Source organism: Octodon degus, unplaced genomic scaffold, assembly GCF_000260255.1.
Source record: "Octodon degus isolate 3935 unplaced genomic scaffold, OctDeg1.0 scaffold00014, whole genome shotgun sequence".
In the NCBI taxonomy this organism is placed as follows: domain Eukaryota; kingdom Metazoa; phylum Chordata; class Mammalia; order Rodentia; family Octodontidae; genus Octodon; species Octodon degus.
The window spans coordinates 12844179-12865463 of NW_004524590.1; the positions used below are offsets into that span (position 1 = coordinate 12844179).

Here is a 21285-nt window from a genome sequence, read left to right on the forward strand (position 1 = left end):
GAAGAAGAAGAAGAAGAAGAAGAAGAAGAAGAAGAAGAAGAAGAAGAAGAAGAAGAAGAAGAAGAAGAAGAAAATACAAACCAAACTAATAACAGCCTCGCCTCTGAGGTACTTTCAAATTCACCAACCTGCAGGACCAGTAAAATGGGGAACTGTCTTCAGGATATGGATCCCTGCCTCTTCCTGTAGTTTCTGTTCCCAAGAGTATCAACAGGACTTCAAGACAAGAAAAGGCACAGGAACTGACTTGCCACAGGACCCACACTGTCTGGCTAACTCTGCTGTCACTGAGCCCAAACAAGGTCAAGAGAGCAAGCTTTTGGCAGCTGAGTCATACTTTATGCTTTTCTCAGTCCCCAAGGTTCTTGCTGCCTTCATTGTGCAGACCAAATCTTTTAGAAAAGGGAAGACAGAAGTAACATTTCCCAGATCTCTCTCACAAAAGAAAGTCAGAGAAAGGAGGCAAGAGGTAGAAGAGGAAGTGCAAACAATGACAGAGAAAAAAAAAAAACAAAAACACCTTATATGGGCAAAAACGAAGTTCGAAAGTAAAGCTTTTTTATTTTTATTTATTTTTTCTTTTGAGAACAGTGGTGACTACATTACCTTTCTCATAACGACACTAACTAAACAAAATGTTAGAATCTTCAAATAATAAACCTTCTAAAATATATACCTCAGAATGAAAAATAGAGTCTGCTGCATTATATACACTTAGCAGTTCGTCATAATGGTCACCACTTTCAGCAAATCTTGTAATTGTAGAGCGAAAGGAAACTTGTATTAATCTCGATGTCTCCATAAACTTAGTATTAAAATATTTATACAAGTTTTTCTTTTCCAGACCCATTTTTTAGTATAGTCTATAGTTACTTCTGATCAAGCTCTAAATTAGATATTTTTACTTATGTCACTTTTAAGAATGTTTGTCAGGCTGGGGAGATAGCTCAGCGGCATAAGTTTGTGCCTAGCAAGCAGGCACAAGGTCCTGAGTTAAATCCCTGGTACAAAAAAAACCAAAAAATTGACGTTGATTAAAAACAGTGACAGGAAAAAAAAAAAAGTCTGCTTTAAAAATTATACTTTCTTCAAATTAAGAAAATAAATGACATCTGTGTCATAGTTACTTATTTTTTTTCCATAATTTTATTGAGAAACAAATAGCAATGAGACAGTTTCAAATCAAATCGGTAGGGCAGTTTCAATAATTAACACACTGCATACTCTCTTCCTAGTGGTTATTTGCTGTACAAAATGCAGACATGATATCCTATTTACAAACACTATTAGAACAAATCCCTCTATTCATTAAGAGAATGTAATTATATATCTATCCTAAACCTTTGAATACACAGATACAAAATGGACATTCATCTGTATCCTTTTTTGTTTAGTTCTGTCATTTGAATATTCTAGGTGTGTTAACTCAGCAAAATATTCTAAAGGAGTCCAGAAGTCCATAATAGTATTGGGTGTTCCACTTGACTGGCAGTGTCAGAAATTGTTGACCTGAGTCCCCTACAGCTCAACATAACACCAAGACTTTACTTATACTTTGTTTTTATACTTTTCTGCTGGATGGTTAAGACCAAGACAAAGCAAGACCTATGCAACAAGAGTTGTAGCTTTTGGATCTCATAAGGTCACTCAAATCCCCTCAGGATTTATCCTGAGATCCTATACCACAGATTGTAGATCCTTTGTCAGTGTCAGCCATGAGTTACTTTCTTTTTGCTAAGATACCCAACACCTAAAGTTAAATGGAAAAAAGTTCATTTTGGCTCACAGTTTGTAGCTGTTTCAGTCCATAATCACCTGCCTCCAAGGCAGGGTGGCGTGGCAGATGAGAAACAGTTCATGGTGGACAGAAGGTAGCAAAGCAAGCAAGGATCTTACCAGCTTCTTTCTGCCCCTTTTATACTCTGTCTAAGATATAGAATTAGGATGGTACCAAACCAGTCAGTGGAGTGACTCACTAATCACAAACTTTTCTTTTTTCCTTTTTTTTTTTTTTGCGGTACCAGGGATTGAACTCAGGACCCTGAGCTTGCTAGGGAAGCACTTATTCTACTGAGCTATCTCCCTAGCCCAGTAATCACAAACTCTTACTCCTTGCATCACACACCCTAGATCCAGCCACCTCTGAAAAATCCCTACCTACAACTGCATGAGGCTCTGAGGGGACATCTGGACACAAATTATAAAATTTGTAATCTCATCACTGAAAAATTGAGGTAAGAGGTACCCATGCCTGAGCCTAGCCTGCGCAACTGAACAATTTAGCAAGATCCTGACTCAAAATTTAAAAATTAGAACAAAAAACTGGGATGTAGTTTACATAGAGCTCCTGACTTCAATAATCAGTTCTTCAAATGATAATGATAATGACAATGACAACTGAAGGCACAACCTGTCATCATTAGCAAGTCTATTTATTGGCTCATTTGCTTTTTGAGACAAGGTCTTGCTATTTAGTTCTGGGGGTATTGAACTCACTAGGTGGCCCAGGATAACAGTGAACTCGCCGCAGTTCTCCTGCCTCAGCCCCCAAGTTGCTGGGATTGCAGGCATGCACCATTACCCCAGATCAAGTAAACTGTATGAAAAACAAGGAAAAAATTCTTTCATAATGCATCTATTTGAATCAGAATGACTGGAGCTTTCCTGCTTTGACAATATGACCTCTAGTTTTAGAAGACTGTATAGAAGAAAGTAAGCAACCTATTTCAGGATAAAAAATATTTTTAATGTGCAAAAATTTATAAATGACACAGAATAACAGGAATTTAAATGAAGAGTTACATCCCACACTAGAACTGTATAACTGCTACTCTGATGTTTCAAAAATACGGTTTGCATTTGTTTGATGGCTAAGTGGGCATATCACAGTCTGTAACAGTGAAGCTGCAAGGGGCTGTTCAATCTTTGGTTAGTTGGAAGCTGCTTTATTATTGCGCATTTCATTACAGTGTAAAGGATACGGCACTGGCATGATTTATACCAACAAAGACAGCTACACACCGCATTACACTGGACCACTCTCTTTTAAATTTATGTGGTTCTCCCAGATGCCTGTCAATGCAGGGGTATAATAACCCAATCACAGCTGTGGAAAAAAAGAAAAACAATGTTATCTCCAATGTTATACTGGCAAAAATTAAAATATAAGAATGACTATGGCCATGACATGTATTTTTAAGATTCTTTAAAAAGAAAAAAAAACTTAAGTTATTTAATATCAATCACAGACTTAAACTTACGCTTTCAAAGAATACCATTGAAGACAGCATTATAAATGATTACACAGTAACCTAAATTCTAATAGATGAAACATTCTATTGTACAACTCACAATTCAGGAGCCTGGACTAAATGATTCATGCTACCTCTCTACTACAAATATATACAAGACCTGAAAAACATCAAATCGGTTAGCACTTAAGCAATGTGTTTTGAATCTGCCATAAGCATGAACTATGTCTTTAGTGCCAGCGATATAAAAAGAGAAGTTATGAGCATTAATACATAAAATAATTTCATCACACACACAGTTTCACAGTCCAGGCTGTCCTGTCCTGTAGACTATCCTTGCCCCATAGCGTTTCACGTCAGTCTTCTACACCTAGCATGTTTTCCTGACACTTCTTTCTATCCTGGAGCTCTTATAAGACTGAAGGTCATACTGTCAAAGCAGGAAAACTCCCAAAATAAATCTATATATAGCATTAATTCTGCACATAGAAAGAATAAACATAGTCTGTAGGTGTACAAATTTTCACATGAAATTTAAATTCAGAGTTAAAACATAAGTCATTTTACTGTATTTCCTAGTTTGGGAAAGAACATCTTGAATATTAACTGTGCAATTAACTATAAACACAGTTACTGTTCACAAAGTATATATGATTGATATCCAAACTATTTTCCAACAATCCTTACTTATGAAACATCAAAATTTCATTTACTAAGTAGAAGAAAATATAAAATGCTGAGTTATTTTTAAAAGACTAAATGAACGAAAACATTATTTAATGAATTGCAAGAAAAATCTACTTTCATAGATTATTTTTAATAGGAACTAGCTAGGCAGTGTTAATTTGTTAATCTTCCTCAAAGTAGAATGATTACACTATTCTGAGAATAAAGACACCACTGTCACACCATTTGAAAAGCACGTTTGAAATGTCCACAACCACCTATGATGTATAATGAAACTGTTGTATCAAAATCTAAGTGTGGGAGGGTCACAAACTCCTCCCCAACGTGGTATTAGCGAGTTACCTCTCACAAACACAGCATTTAATCCTCAGAGAAAAACAGAAGCCAATTAACATCACAAATCATAGGCTAGTAGATTGATGGAACAGCATTCCAGAGGGTGCCTGGCCACTGTACCATCAGGAGATGAGATGCTGTAATAATGCATATATTTTCTGGTCCAAATCTTTCAAGATTTACTGAATATAGATGGGTCACAAACCATTAAGAAATTAAAGACCAACCTCAGCAAAGCAGAGCTCCACCAACTACTAGGCAATTTCTGTTTCCTATTAGTCCTATTTAAAAGTTGTTACTCTAAAATCCTGCAACATTAGCTGACAGGATTTCTTTCTGACACAATTAAAATGGCAACACATCCCTAATAATTGAAACAAGCAGATGAGTAGATGAATATTATTTTTTCCCCAAGAGGTCATAAAACTAAAAACTCATCTGTCATTCTTCTTTCCCCCAGTTCTTCTATATAATATATATAGAAATAGATATAGCCAATATAACTATGTCTGTATCTATCTATATTCAAACCTATTGCCCTCCTCTCTTTTCCACTCCCCTTCCCCCTTGTCTCTCTCCATCCACCTATTGCTGAGTAAAATCAGCTAAGAGTAAGTTCTCCAAGTCAATTTTCCTCGGCACTTGATGCCACAGATATAGAATTATCACACAGAGAACACTGACATGTATATGGGAAGGTATAAATAAGTAAAATTGACTACATTTTTATGCATGTGATGTCAGACTTGCAAGTGAGAGACAACTGAGGAGAGGAAGCAAAAACACAAAAAGGAATTTGAACTGCCACCTGCCAACCTGGGATTTGCCACTAAAAATCAAGTCTATTGAGTATGCATGGTTCTTGGTTGCTCACTGAGAGGAAGAATTCGAGGAAGCTTGTCACTTCCCATTAAATATCTTTTTTTTTTTTTTTTTTTTTTTTAAATAATGGCATGGCAGAATCCAATAGCAATATATACAGTGCTGTAAGGCTTCAATGTTTGGGAGCTCAGAAGAATACATTTGAGGTGTTTTGTTTGTTTTGTTTTTTTTTTTCCCTTCCTATACTTAAAAAAAAAGAAAAAAAAAAAAAAAAAAAAAACCCAGACTGTTAAAACCATGCCTGTGTCCAATTACATGCAAACATAGTCCTGCTTGATCAGAAGGTGCTCTGATGCAAAAATCACACTTCTTGTGATATCTTTAAGCAGTTTCCCAGAAACCAGCTACAGTTTGCCAAGCCTAAAGACCACCTGCAGTAAGTCATCCATTTATGATGGTATTGTGCTTAACACAGTGAGAAAATAAAAAGAATAAATTAGAAGGAGAAAGGGCCTGAAAAGGCAAAACCACTCCATGATACACTTCCATGGAAAACTAGAATAGACTAAGATGTTTTCATTCAGCAAATACTCACATCCTACAGTTCATCTGGTTCTTGGTATTTGACGGGGATTTTAAAGGGGAAAAAAGAGTAAGATATGATTTCAGTAGTAAAGCAGTGCTAAATGGAGTGCTGTGTTGGGAGAAAGATGGATCCCAGCCCTCTCCTGCATCTGGTGAGCAGAGGTGGTACTAACTGGGCCAGAAGGGAAGCTTCACAGACAAGATGACCCTTGGTCAGCTGTATTTAGCAGGTGACTGGCATGGAAATGGCTTTCTCATCAACAAGAAACATTTAAGAAACAGCTGAAAGGAGCCAATATCACAGGAAACTGTAATCCCAAGGCACACAAGGGGCTTCAGAATGTAGAAAGATTCACAGGAAGATAAGCACACAAAGCCAGATAGAAGACAGTTTACCCTGCAGATACTGGGGAAGCAGGAAAATGATGCTATCATGCTCTTCCCAGAGAGAAGCAACTGTTTCTATGACTGAGTGTACAACTCAGGGAATGAAGCTGAGGTAAAATGCAGGCACAAAGATAAAAACTGAAAACCCCAAGCAGTGGCAAAGCCTAGACTAAGAGTAAAGATGTAAAACTTGGAAGCTAGAAGTGAAAGGTGAAAACAGAGGAGGAGTATTACTGGACTCTCCAGGAATGGGGTGAAGGTCTGCATGATGAAATGGAAAAGATTTTCATATTTTCTTTTCTCTTTTAAGTTACCGATTGCTTTCACAGGTTTGGACTTAAACTAGCTATCTGTGATTTTTGAGGCAACTTCCCTATTTACGTTACCCACACCATGACAACTGTCTGCTCTTCTTTTATTTATTCTTTAAAAAGATTCCTTTGTAGTCCTCAGTAATGCTCAGGAGGTTCTAATTCTAGTTCCACTACAGTGCACATAAAGAAGGTAACCAAGTTCTAAACATCAGCACTGTTAAAGTAGGGAAATAAATACAAAAAGGAAAATGAGAAGAAACTTATGAGACATTTCTACTAATCCCTGAAGGACTTCTCGCTTTTTCTAAGACAGTGTGATAGGGAACTAGCCAATAATTAGAGGCTTTTTGTTCACAGTTAAAGATGGCGATTCTGGAAGCTCTCCAAAACATAGCTGCTTCAAATGCTTAATGTTAGTTGGATAGGAAAATCAAAAGATGACTATCAATTTTTCTGACTTACAACAGTAAAAATCTAGAGAGGTTGTGAAAATACTTATATATCTTCATATGCACTGTATTTCTTATATCACTTATCTCTTTTCCTTTGATGTTTTCTCTAAAATATGGGGGAGAAGGCAACAGAAATTATGCAGGAATCCATATTCCACCTTGAGCAACTCTCACAAATCTGTTCTCTTCACTCTCATTCACTAAGTACCTAGCCCACAAATCTAGTAGCAGAGTTTAGACTCCAGATTTCCTAATGCCTCTCCACTTCCATTTGCCCAAGTATGTCATAGAATGCATGTTTTTAGAAGAAATATTTAAGCAAGGAATGTAAATGTAAATCCCCTAAATGAAAGATTTTCAGATTAAATTAGAAGGGGATAGAGTGGGGAGATGGCTCACTGGAATAAGTGCTTGCCTGGCAAACACAGGGGCCTGAGTCCAAACCCCAGTTCCACCAAAAAAAAAAAAAAAAAAAAAAGAAGTGTGTCAAAGTTAACAGCTAGGAAAAGGAACAAAAGTAGGATCCAAATGGCTGAATGGTAGTACCCACATTTGTAATTTTTCTTTCCTAAATTCAAGTTTGTGGAAAACAGGCCCCATCACAGGGATAGAGTAACAGGCAGCAAATGCAGCCCTCCTCTCCATAATGGGGTGAAAATGAAACTCTACCAAGTTCCTTTTCCAGGCCCTGAATGTGAAACAGACAGCAATGTATTCCATCCAGGTTTGGCACCTTATCTCGAGGCTAGCAAGGAAGGCTTCTGAGTAGGGAAAACTGTGAGTAGCTCCTTCTGTTCTCCTTTCTGAAGTGTGACACTTGAGCCCAGCCCCACCATTCATTGGCTATATGATCCTGGGCTCACCAATTTCCTCTCTTCATCTCAATGTCCTCATTCCCTCAAAAGAGGCATACTCTCCAAAGGCTGCCCTCCACAGCTCTGAGGTGAAGGATGTAGCTGTCATGCTCACAGACATGCAATAATGTCCCTCCCTTGATCTTCCTTTTTGCCTGTCCTGAAAAGACATGTTCTTCCAAGTACCAAAAACTTTATATTGGCAGCCACACAGAGTATATATCAAAAGAAAATAAAAACTAGAAAACTTTTTGAAAAAGGTTGATTTTTCTCTTCTGAATTTGAATGAAAGAAAATACATGATAAGCAACAAATATAACACAGGGTAATAAAAAATAATTCGTGCTTTCTTCCTTTGTCTGGACTATTTTGTCTATTTTCTCAGAGACTGGTAACATTCTCCAAAAATATTAACTCAAAAAATTAGGCATCACTGCCTTTATGATTTTTCTTTTAATATGAGTACTACAATGGCTAGACATGCATATATAAGCCACACAGAAACCTCAGGATAAGAATGTCCTTTCTACTCAACAGAATTAAATAATTGTCCCATAGGTTTAATGAGATCATTTAAATATCTCACAATTTGACCTTACCCTTTGAATTCACTCTTGTACCTCAGGCTTTGGGATGTAACCCAAGAAAGAACTATATTATGTTTCAACTTATGCATGTATATTAAATATGAATATTCAAAAAAGCATTTTTCTATCTCAATAATAATTATGCTCAGCCATATTATTATGACTGCCTTGTATTACTTTATAAAACATCAATGTAGTTTATTGACCTTAGTCATTAGAAAAAGCTATTCTATAAGTTCCACATCAATGAAGTAGTCTAAAATGTATCCATTACACCAGCAAAAAAAATCATATAAAGTAATAGGATTCTCAAATGACATTATCTTATCAATATCTCTAAATATTTACTATTAAGGTACACTTAAAAATAAATTACCAAGAAAAAGCATATAGTAAAATCTAAAAAAAAAGAAATTTTAATATTAAATAAATCATTCCATTTTTTTCAAATTTTCATACATATTTCATAAACAAAACACAGCACATACATTAAACCCTTAAGACTTAACAGTAATGACCTTCCACAAGACTTACATGAGACAAACTGAAGAAATAACAAAATCAAGCAGTTAAGTGCTTTATTCCAAAGAGAATCACTTTAATTTTTAGGGTTAAATTTTAAAGGTCATAAAGAAATCAAACAGACATGAAAGAAAGGGAGGAATCAATCATTGCACTGATATTTCATCTCAGAACAGGTAAAAATATTTGGAAATACAAATCATGTCAATGGAAGTCTCAGGCTGACGGTGGGTAATGGATTTCAGTGGGACATAAGAAAACTTGAGGGATGACAGAAATATTCTATAGCTGGACTGCTGGCTGTGGTTATGTGACTATATACATTTGCCCAAATGCTTCAAATTGTTTGCTTAAAATAGGTCCATATGATGGACTTCCATTACACTTATATCTCAGTAAAGCTGCTTTTAAGTTTATTAGTGAGACAACATCCACAATGCCTTCTAGGCACTGACAAAACATCCTATACATACCTGAAGCTGTGCCACAGCATGGTGGCACCCACCATGCAGAAGAAAAGATGCTTGCAATCACATCAGGTGGAAATAGCGTCACATTTCTCTGAATCTGGAGCAAATTTAACACTAAAGCAAGAAATACTCCAATAAAAAACAAGACTACTCCTCGAATCACCAAGTTCACACTCTGGCTAGTGACAGATGAGATATATGGGCCACTCTTTTTGGGCCCAGGTGATGCTGTTTCTCCTTCTGCCATGGTTTCATAAGTTCAGTAAGCTGGAAAAAAAAAAAAAAAGGAAAGGCTTCCGAGCTGAAAAGCTCAATTATTTGTAATTCAAGGTAGACAGACGTTTCACAGTACTACATCTTATCTGAAGGGACCTACCAGAAATCCTGTAAAAGATAAGAAAAAACAAATCAATGTGTGTCTAATATATGATCATATAATTTTTATTACACTATTAACTGATTTAAAAAGACAAATAGTGAAATGATAAACTTGCATACCTATTTATTTAAATTAGGTACTGTTGAATAAGAAAAAATGCAAAAATATTTTACACATATGATGCAATAAAAAATGAAGTGTTTACCAGGATACAATGAGTGACCTGAGAGATCCAAAGATTTAAGTAATATTAAAACGCTTATTCCATCTCATAGAAAAGTGGTGCACGAGGGCCAGCGAGATGACTCAATGGACTAAGCACCTGTTTAGGCAAGCGAAGGGACCGGGGTCTGATCCCTGCACCACATAGCACATTGGTCCCGAACCCGGGCACACTGAGCTGACCACTGAGACCAGGCATGGTGGTGCATGCCTATAACCCCAATGCTGGGAAGGCTGAAAATAGGAGGATCACTACAAGTCCGAGCTGCGTTGTGAGACCCTGTGCCAAAAACATACAAAAAAGAAAAGGAAAGAAAAGTGGAACAGATATTCTGAGGTACTTCTGACAGAATCTGTTAGATCAAAACCCAAGGATTTGTATCTTCCACTTAAATCTCCAAGCCCATCAATTACAGTATTTTTATATTTTACAGAAAAATCACGTACTGACTTGAAGGTAATCTATTTCACATAATAAAATGTGACTTGCTCATGAGGACAACTCTACAGAAGAATAAAATGGCTATCTTAATGTTTAATGCTTACATATTTGAATTGCTGCACAAAAGCATTCTATAAAAACAACCAGGTTCTCATACATACAGTAGCCACAGAAGCCAGATCTGAGCACACTCCCCAAGACCACAGGTAGGTCCAACTCCTACTTTAACCTTAAATGCAATCATGAAAGTAACTATGAGAAAGATAGAAGAAGAAAGGAAGGTAAGAGAAGAATAACCTCACGACTAGACTTGAGAAGTTCTTACTCACGTGGTCCCTGACTCCTAATACCCAGACTACACTAGGGTCAGTCTAGGTATTTGTTTACTCCTCTGACAAAAGTGTTCCTGTGGTTTAGGTATTGTTTATGCACCAAGATTATTGAATTGAGAGCTTGGATCTTAGTGGGCTGACTTTGGGAAATAGACCCTGAAGAGGTAGAACATGGTGGGAGGGCCTTGGGTCAACTGGGCTGACCACTGAGACCAGGCACGGTGTCTTTAGAAGACACTGTGGGATACACCACCTCTCAGGCTTCCTGGTTAATGATGTGATTTTGCCTTCTATCTATGCTTCTGCCATCTGTTATAAGCAGAGCTGATTCCTTTATATCATGCCCTTATACCTCTCTGAGCTAAATAAAACTCTTTTCTTTATAAAGCTTGTCTGCTTCAAGTATTTTGTTATAGTAATGGAAAATTAACTAATACAGTGATCTTTCTTTTGCCTGTACTTAAGACAAATAATGTGAGGCTTTCTGTATGCCATTCTAAGCACTTGACATATGGTAACTCATTTAACCCTCAAAAATAACCCTAAGAGGTTAAGTGTAATTAGTCTGTCCATTTTATAGATAAGGCAAAATGGCAAAGAAAGGTTAAAGAAACTTGACCAAGTTTATACTCAGTAAGAGATGGGTGTGGGATTCAAATCCATGATTCCAAACCTTAATTCTTAGCATGGGCTGTTCCCTGAACTGTCAGATATCTTTCTATTAACTTTCAACAATACTAGTAATTTTAAAATAGGAAAATACTACACAGGCAATTTTTGTCATTTATTTTCACCTTTCCTAGATGGCCATCTTTACAAGTCAGGACATAAACGGTATTTATTTAAAATCATAGGTAGTACTTACAATAATGACCTTATAATCATATGTACAGTTGCTTTATGGATTACAAAGTTTATGCAGATCTTATGCACTATTTTTCTACTGCGTCTCCATACCCAGAAAACTGCCTGCTTAGTCCTCAATGGAAGCTCCACACACTCCCAGTTGTTTAAGTAAATGAGGGTAATTATCTTTGAATCAAATTATAGTGGGTTAAGCAAGCCTTTTAGAAGGCAACTTTAGAGCCTTGCCATCATTTACAACACATTACCTCTAAGTTTCCGATTTTTAAACTATACTACAAATGAATTTTAGAACAAAACTCAATGGGTAAACTCCAGGGAACAAAGGCAACATTAGAAATAACCATTACAAAAACATATGTAGGTACTAGTAACTTGTACAGCCTATTAGTTCCATGTGATACACAATTGGCTTTTTAACTGAGCCTCTGCCATACTTAAAGTACTGTCCCTAAGCTAGGCCTCACCAACTTACTTAGTCTATAGTGTAATTGAACCCCACAGCCTAAAGGATCAGAGATAATAGTATATATTATAGTAGAATTGTGGGAAAGTTCTAAATTCCAATTGCAAATGTCCAGAAAACATCTCCACCTGAACTGGCATTCAGATTATTGCTTGCCATCCTGTGGTATTCAGGTATACTAACATGGTACGTGTTTTAGATATTCTTAGTTTAGCATCATCAATAAAATCATCATCATCTTTATTTTTTTATTATTTATTTATTTATTTATTTATTTATTTATTTATTGTGGAACCAGGGATTGAACTCAGGCCCTTGTGCTTGCCAGGGAAGCACTTATTCCACAGAGCCATCTCCCTGGCCCCAATCACCATCTTTATTGAGAAAGGACTCATTGAGGGCATACTCTCTATGCTAGACATACAGTAACTATGGCCCTCAAAATAATCTTAAAGTTAGGAATTCTCATTTTATCAATGAAGATGCTAAATCAAAAAGATTTAGCAACTGGATTAATGGTCACAGGACATGCAGGATTAGAACAGGAGTTTTACTTCAGGTCTAACTGATCCCAGAAATCTATTCTATTTCCTTTATATCTGGAGTCCCATTCCACTTCAAATACTTAGACCTGTATAAAACTATTTGGCTACTGAAGAGATGGGTATACATCAGAAAAACAGTTCAACTAAAGTATATCTCAAGGTGTTGATGGCAACATAAGTAGAAGACTGAATAGTAACACAAAGATAATAAATGTATGAACATCTTAAGCTTTTTTCTAAAAAATACTAGATCAAAGTGAAAAGATGTTCTAAAGTAAAAGGCAAAATAAAACAAATGACTAACTTACATACTGTATGAAACCAACAACTGGCTTCCTAATTGGCTTCCCAAACTGCCAGAGGCAGAGCAAATCCCCCACAGCTTCAAGAGGATGAGTATATGTCCTGCATAACCCAAACCCGGTAAATCATTTGTTTTCATCTATAAATTTTTCCAAAAGGGAACTAATGGCCAAGAGACAATTTTTTTTTAATAGTTAAAAGAACAAAACAACTTCAGTTTCAACAGTTATTTCAGCTGTGCTAACTCCCAACTCACAATCATTTGCCAGCATTTGTCAAAGAGTATTGGCATTCAGGATAGGGTAATTGTCTAAAAGTGCCTAAGCCTTGCATATCATTTAACTTTCCTGGTTTCTGCCCATTAAAATGCCAACCTCTCTCATTCATGATAACCAAAATTGTGCCCGCATTACTGACAAATGTCCCAACTGTAAGCCACAGATTGCTAGAAACCTCTTCTTTCATTCTATTTCAAGACCACTAGCAATTTTTTAAAGTGTTTATTCATGTTTTCTGCCACAGACATTTATTCAACCTTTCCTGGTAGTGATTCTTTACAGTTTTATAAATACTCCATGACCAAAGTTTTCTTTTAAAATAACATTTATTTGATGTTTATTTAAATAAGACCTGCCAAGCTAACATTGTTCTACATTATAAAACGATACTATATAATTATTGGTTATCATTATTACAAATGCTACAATGCTTTAGAACCATGGTATTCTAAAATTTAAGAAGTAAAAAGGAAGCAGGAGATCATCTACTCGAAGGGGGATTTGAGCTTCATTAAAAACAAAAACACAACATATATGTGTGTATTTTCCTTAGAAAAAAATTCAACAATTCATATTAAGTACTCCTAAAATTCCACTATCCAGACAAACTCAGGAATCAGTGAATTAGTTCTCTCACTTCACCATCAAGGCAAATGCTATTTGGAGTGATCAAGTAATTGATAAGTAAGACTGTACTACTGGACCTTACTATCACAGACATGCAAAGTGAATGCCTGGGAATGACTTGACTCATCAAAAAGTTCCACAGAATCATTCACCAGCTATGTGCAACAATAAAGGTCCAAATGTGTCAGTCACTCATTAGGGAAGTAGGTTGTTTTAAAAGGAAAACTAAGGAATAAGTACCACTTAATTTGTTTTGAATTTTTTTTCTGATAAGTTAATGATTTTTAAAACAACATGTATTTATATCTTTATATATTATTTTGCATGAATAAGAAATTTTATTCTCCATCTTTTTAAAAAAAAATCTGTATTTGAAAAATGTGGGTTATTTGAAAAATATTTTGCTGAGGGGCTGGTGAAATGGCTCAGTGGTCTAAAGCACCTACTTAGAACAAGCTTAGCAAAGCACAGGGACCTAGTTCAATCCCCCAGCACCACATGCCAGCCAGCCCCGCCCCCTGGTAGGCTGAGCTGGCCACACACACACACAAATAAAAAAAATTTTTTTTTTTTTAAATTGTGCTGATCAAAGAAAGTCTCTGGTATCTACACTACACAGAGGACAAAAAATATCCCACAGATCCTCAAAGAAAATGTTGGGAATAAATAGGTAGGTGATTTAAATTCTGATTTTACAAAAATCAGCCAGTAAGATAGCTCACTGGACTAAACACATACTTAGGCAAGTGCAGGGGCCAGGGTTCGATCCCTGGCGCCACATGCCATACGAGGGCGTGCTGAGCCGCCACCCAGATCAGGCATGGTGGCACACACCTGTAATACCAGGGCTGGAGAGGCTGAAAACTGGAGGATCACTAAGAGTCTGAGCTGTGTAGTGAGACCCTATACCAAATACATAAAAAAAAAAAACGCAAATATGCTAGCTATGTAAGATCACAAACTAATAACAGGTAGCCCCAGAAGTAGGCCAACCATTCTGACTCCATGTTTACCTTACCACCTTGCCTCAGTCTATAAACACAAAATGAAAATGATTTAAGTGCTCTCAGACAGGAAAGAATTCTTAATGTCAGATTGATAAACTACTATTAATTCCAAAATATTATGTTCAACGATTTAAAAATAAAAGCCTTCTACAGGGCATGAAAATTTCTACTTTGAGCCCTAATCTGCAATTTCTATAAAGTATATGGCCAAACAAAAATTATGTGGATACTTTGGATAGTTCATATAGATCAATGACATATCACCAACAGAAGAAAAACAAACATTATTCCAAATGACTGATATCCTACTAACAGGTCGATATACGTACTTTTAAAGAAATGAAAAGGTCCTATTAAGTGATTCTGGGTCTTGTCTATGAAAATCAAAGCTTATGTTAACCACTGAAACAACCTACAAGCACATGTATTTCAACACAAATGCAAATACAAAACTTCCTAGAAACCTTAAGAACCACAATGTTATTTTAACAAATGCAACACATTCTCCTCACCCAGAACCAGTAAATACTATCATTCCTCTTTCACAGATAAGCAGTCACAGAAATAGATTTGCTCCAATTACTCCATCTCATCAGGTGCTTGGTTAGACACACAACTAAATAATAAAGTTAAATTATGACCTCACAGCTTTTTCATCACATGTTCTCTTAATTAGAATGAACATTTTCAGAATAAGCATTAACATTAGAAAAATACATACAATAATGAAACATTTTACCTCAAATACCTGTACACATATATGTATCACAGGCTAGGGACACTAAAATTTCTAGTAGGAAAAAGTTTGACTTGAAAACACTAGAATTCTCAATATTAAAAAAGAATTAAGTCCGGGGAGGTAGCTCAGTAGAATAAGCATTTGCCTGGCAAGTGCAGGGTCCTGAGTTCAATCGCCATACCACAAAAAAAAAGAAAAAAAAAAAAGAATTAAGCAAATAATATAAGCAGAAAGAGTACAATGGCTACTTTTTTTCTATGAGATCCCAATTAGTGGGGACATCCCCTTCATTCATTTTTGTTTAGTGGCTCACTATCACAGCCAAACCCCAAAGTTAGGAAAACACAATCTAGCCACTTCTTGGCTGCCTGTTCTTTCTCGCCCCCTGGACCCAGGACAGAAGCATGCAATCCTCAGCCCCACCGCACTCCTGAAGCTCATCAATTTCACTGACCCAACTGTCAAAGCCTACCAATTCCTTCTCAAAGCATTTGTCAACTCTACAAAGCAGCAAACTCTTCGTAGTATATTTTCCTAGACTGTCTATCTTTACCATCCTTTAATAACTTTTCCCCGAATTAACTTCACATAGGTCATTATCACTTAAGTTTTAGCACCGTTTCCTGCCCCACCTCCATCACCTTTGCGGTTTTCCTTGTTCGGTTTGCTACCCCACTGAGACTAAAATCCACTGACCTCTAGGGCCTGCAAGAATTCCCTTTGGCTTACCCACATACCTACTGCAAAAGTACACTGTCCCAACTTACAGTGCCAGCGTCCTACTCCCCAGCTCAGTATCGCATCCCTTGGGTGGATTCTGAATTCACTGCGACCTAGCTGATCGTGGTCCGCCCCCTCCCAAGCGTGTCTTTCCTGGCTACAAAGTCAGCGAGTCCTGACAGCTCACTGCTTGACAGCTCGCCAACGTCAACCTCTTCAGACCTCCGGGGTCGCCCTTCCCACCGTCCTCCAGTCTTCTTCCCATCCCGACCTTCCTCTTTTGCCGACTGACCTTTGGGCCTCGCCTGCACCTGTCCCCGAACTCGCGGTCCCTTCTAGACCTCGCCGACCTCTCTTCAGATAACCGGAGCCCCTCGCCCCGCAGGCCCCATCCGTGGTCCTGCGTTTCCACACCAGCCACTAGGATTCCCAGGCTGCACAAAGCTAGCTCCTCTTCCCGAGGGCCTCTCGCTCCGGGAAGCTGCTTTCCTCACTCAGCACACGTCACCTAAGCGCTGCCGGGAGACCCCAACTCACCCCCTCCTCCGCCATCTTCTGGGACCGGCCCCCGTCCCTTCCCCGCCTCTTCCTCCTCCCCGCCCACAACTCCGCCCGCGTCCCACTGCGCCTGCGCGGCCTGCGCGCTGCGTACCGGCGGTCGGGGCAGAGGAGCTTCCGGTGCCCGCTGGCACTAGTGAGCCTACTGGGAAGGCGGGGCAGAAGGACTTCCGGTCTTCTGGACCTTCGTGGCCGGCCGGGGGCGTGAACTGTGGGGGATGAAAGGCTGCGCCACGGGCTGTTGTTTGCTGACCCGGCAGTGGTGGATTGTGACAGGTGCCCAGACCCTGTGGGCGGAGTGAGAGAGTCGTGCGCCGAGGCACGCACGCCAGGGGTGAGGCGCGAGCTCTGCGTGCCCCTTATCGCGGAGCCGAAGGTTCTGCCTGCGTCGGCGAGCGGGCGGGCGGTCGGGTTCCTCCCGCTGACGCCCTGGGCTCCCCGTAGCCTCAGTGCGTTTGCCCCGCTTCCCGCTTTGCGCTTTTTTCTCCCCTACCGAGTCGCACTTTACTCTCCAAGAGTAGCATAGTGACTTTTTCTGTCATCTCCTTTCCACGGCACTTTCGTTCTTAATCACCCTTGTGGACGAGCAGGTAACGCGGTTTGCGGGGAGGTTGTTTTCACCGGAAGGGCTTTAGAGGTTTGCTCCCGCGGAGGGAGAACACAACCTCATAAACCTCCTACTTCTCAGAAGGATTATTCCCCGGAATCTAAAATCATACGTTTGGAACATGAACAAACCCAAAGAGACCTTTGGAGACTGTGAAGGGGAACTTTTGAACGAAGTGGTTCAGTGCCTCACCAAACCATACATAGAACCAAAAGGCAAATCATCAGCAAACATCGTTAAAGGCAACACCGAAATCTCTCTTAATTGTATTACCTTAGTGGGCTATTCCATATATCACCTTTTTGGTGGATTAGCCCAAAATACATTATGGATGTGGCCCTATTACAACGGCCTCGAGAGTTTTAGATGAAACAGCCCTAGAATAATTTTTAACTCTGATAAATGACAAGATTTCGTGTGTGTGTGTGTGTGTGTGTGTGGTGCTGACGATAGAACCCAGGTGCCCATGTCTGCTAGGTCAGAACTCTTAACAATAAACTACAACCTAGCACAAAGAGATGGATATTTATGTTTTGATTTTTTTGGGGGGGGTTCCTGGAAATTGAAGTCATAGCCTTTTGCCACTGCACTGCATCACCGGCCCTGATCTTTTTATTAGTACATTTATTCCTGAAAAGTAAGAGAAAAACTAAATATGCAACACAAGTGTCTAGGCGAGTATCTCTATAACCTTTGTTTCCTATAACGCTTAATGGAGTTTTTTCCTATAGGTTTTTACCTCCCAATCAAGAAAAATGTGGGCCAAGTATACTAAATGGATTAAGAATTTGTTTTCAAAAGTGCCCAGAAAAGAGAAAGTAACTTCAAAACTGCTCTTTTTAAAACATAAGTCCTATATGCCCAGCTCATGCCCACCTCAGCCCAACTTTTTCAAACACTTAAACACTGCCTTCAAGGTAATTCTAATTGAAGATCTTAGCCCAGAGAAGAATTTGTGTTAGTTTACTTAATTTCAAGAAGGGGCAGGAATCTAAAACTCAAGAAGCATGTAGCATTAAGTTCCTATGAATCTTACACCCAATGTAGTGATTCTTTGCAAGTGAAAAGCTAAATATAAAACCGTTAAGGAAATGACAAGGACCATTGTCATCTTTGATTAGGTTTTTTATGGAAAATACAGCCTTTTAATGCGCAACTGTGGTGAGGCTGGTGCATTCTGTTTCAAGCTCACAAATGGAAAGACATGAAATTGACTAGGAACCTGGCATGTGAATGGATGTGTGGTAATATACATGAGATCTGAACATCAAGCTGAATTTGAACTAAGTTTTTATTTTCATGGAAACATTAAAAGCCTAAATTAATGGACACCAGATTATAAATTAGTGAAGAACTTTGAGAAGTCCTAGCAATTTTTAATTACTTTGAATCTGATGCAGTGTCCTTGGAATACTGATGAAGGATTCTTGAAACCTGAATTGTATTTTTGGCTCTGTGACAGTCTGTGTATAATTATGTTCAGTAAGTTTGTATAGACTTTTACTTTCTTATCTGTAAAATGAGGTATTATATTAATTCTCTGGTGGAAATATCAGTCATTGGACAATTTTGTATCTTCAGGGGTTCCCACAAAAGTTTTGTTTGCCATGTTGGAAAGAGATATTATTAGACTAAAGTTAATTATTGCCTAGGGATAGATGACTATGCCTTACAAAAGGCATCAAAGATCTTCGACTTGGAAACTTTACCCAAATTAAAACCATCCAAAAATTTTAATTATATTGCAATATTTCCACTCAACAGCTGGAATCCAAAATATTAGATAATGTCCTATTCTGGAGAGCTTTATTTTTGTTATGGTGTTTTAATGCAGAATGCTGCTATCTATGGTTTAGATGTTATATTTAGATTGAGGTCATAAAACCTTTAAGAGAAGTGAACTCAAATGAAAGGTAATTGGGTCATGGAGAGCTACCTTCATGAATGGATATATGGCAGTCAGCACGATTGGGATCTGGTGGGACCAGAGTAGTTCCCAGGAGAGCAATTTGTAATAAAGAGTGAAGCTGACCCTTTGCTATCCTAGCCTCCTATTTCCTGTCTCATACAGTCTTTCACTCCCTTGGATTTTCTTCTCCCCATACAGATAGATTACCTAGGCTGACATTTATAACACTGGATTGCATTTGTTGGTGTCTTTTGCCTCTGAGCCTCTCAAAGGTGAGGATCATATTGTATTCTTCATGGATTTACTCACCTTTCCATCTTGTGCATGCTGCTATCCTGATTCCATCCACTATATTGTAATGTAGGCAGAATGCCCTTATCAGAGACCAGACAGATGGGACTGCCTGAAGTTAGTCTTTTAGTCTCTGAAGCTGAGCTCAATAAACCTTTTCTGCATGAAACATCCAGGCTAAGGATTTTTATTACAGCAATCCAAAATGGGCTATGACAGATACATATAGTTGAACAACAAAAACGAAGTCAAGAAATATTGCTCTTTCTTTTATAAAAATTTTCTTTGCCTTTTTTTTACCTTTTTAAAATTGCAGAATAAATTATCATTAATCCCTTCATTCCTTAATGGATAGCACCTGAAACCTAGCAGGTACTAGAATATTAGAAGGAAAACAAAATAAAGCCTTCTGTTATGAAGTTTACAGTCCAGTGGGAGAGACACACAGTAAATGGTTAAATGAATATGTAATTACAAATTGAGACAAATGCTCTAAAGGTGGAACATATCTATAATGCAGTAGTGAATAAAGGAGCATACCTGGAGAATATGTGTGACTTCAAGTGTGACTTGAAGATTGAGAGACATCTGCTAAGAGCAGGATGAAAGCAAGCATAAGGTACAAAAAGCTAGAAATTCTTGGAGCATTCCAGGAAATGAAAGGCAGAGTTACTAGGAAGTAGCAGTTGGCAAGGAAGATTGAATTTGCTTATGAACATCACAATTGACCACTTATTGTATGCCAGGCACTGGGATAAATTACTCTGACTTTATGTGGCCCAAACCCCTTTGAAATACATATGGTAAATGAAATATTAAAGCTAAGAGAGGTGATTGTCAACCTTGGCTACATGTTAGGATCACCTGTATACCTATTAATGCTAGTGGCTGAGTCCCACTTTCTGTATGTTCTGATTTAATTAGGTGGAAGAAGGGCCTTATAATGTAATCATAAAGTAGTTCTAATGTGGTCAAAGTTAAAAATCACTGGCTCAAATTTAAATTTGTCCAAGGTCACATAAAAGTTCAAAAAGTGGTAGATGAAGCATGAATTCACCCCAGATCTGTTTGATTTAAAGCCTGTGCTGTTTGCTACTCAGTAGCATATAGTAAGCAGCTGTTTCTGTTAAATACTGAGAGAAAAAGATGAATGAAACAGGGCTCTTACCTTCCATAAATTCATAAGCAGTAAGGCAGAAATCTCAGCAAACAAATTCCGACTGGCCACACAGACGGACACAAGTCAACTGAGAGCCATTGGTGAAGACGGATATATTCTTCTGTTTTAAGCCAGAGTGGTAAGAAAAGTAACTAACGCCTGAAATCTGGGTAGGCAGCTATTGCAGTTGTCACCTGAGAGATGGTGCAAGCCTTCAAGCCTTGAACTAAAGCAGTGGTACAGGTCACACAGGAAATTGGCAAGATTTGCTGACCCCTGATGTCGGGTGATGGAAAGAAAAAAGTAGAAAATGCCTTCCAAGTTTTGATGTGAGAGAGTGAATGGAAATAGCACCATTGACCTAGAACAAGAGTGCAAGAATTGAATTTGGGGTTAAATGAGTTTAAAATACTTAAAAAACTGAGGTAGGAATGGCTGGTTCAGCAATGGGAATGTGCATCTGGAACTCAAGTGAGCAAATAGCCCTAGATAAAGATCTTAAATGACAGCCTTTGAGAGATATTTGAAGCCATGCCTTTCATAATATGTATACTATATCTAAATTTTTTA

The 21285-nt window shown here is 38.1% G+C and overlaps 1 protein-coding gene across 7 annotated transcripts in view; it reads right to left on the reverse strand.

Annotated features, from left to right (window-relative positions):
* Nucleotides 1-20873, reverse strand: part of Insig2 (insulin induced gene 2) — a 24745-nt gene extending 3872 nt beyond the window's left edge. Inside the window, exons 1-4 of one of the 7 annotated variants that reach the window (XM_023709713.1) lie at nucleotides 20725-20873; nucleotides 9644-9651; nucleotides 9271-9534; nucleotides 2982-3106 (exon numbers count right to left, since the gene is read on the reverse strand). In XM_023709713.1, the coding sequence (XP_023565481.1) occupies nucleotides 2982-3106; nucleotides 9271-9514 (369 nt within the window). In that variant the 5' untranslated portion in view covers nucleotides 9515-9534; nucleotides 9644-9651; nucleotides 20725-20873. Of the gene's footprint in view, nucleotides 1-2981; nucleotides 3107-9270; nucleotides 9652-16238; nucleotides 16320-16483; nucleotides 16695-16728; nucleotides 16795-20724 lie in introns of those variants that run through there. The other 6 variants (XM_023709714.1, XM_023709715.1, XM_023709712.1 and 3 more) reach the window with 6 other exon arrangements.
* Between the last annotated feature and the right edge of the window lie 412 nt (nucleotides 20874-21285).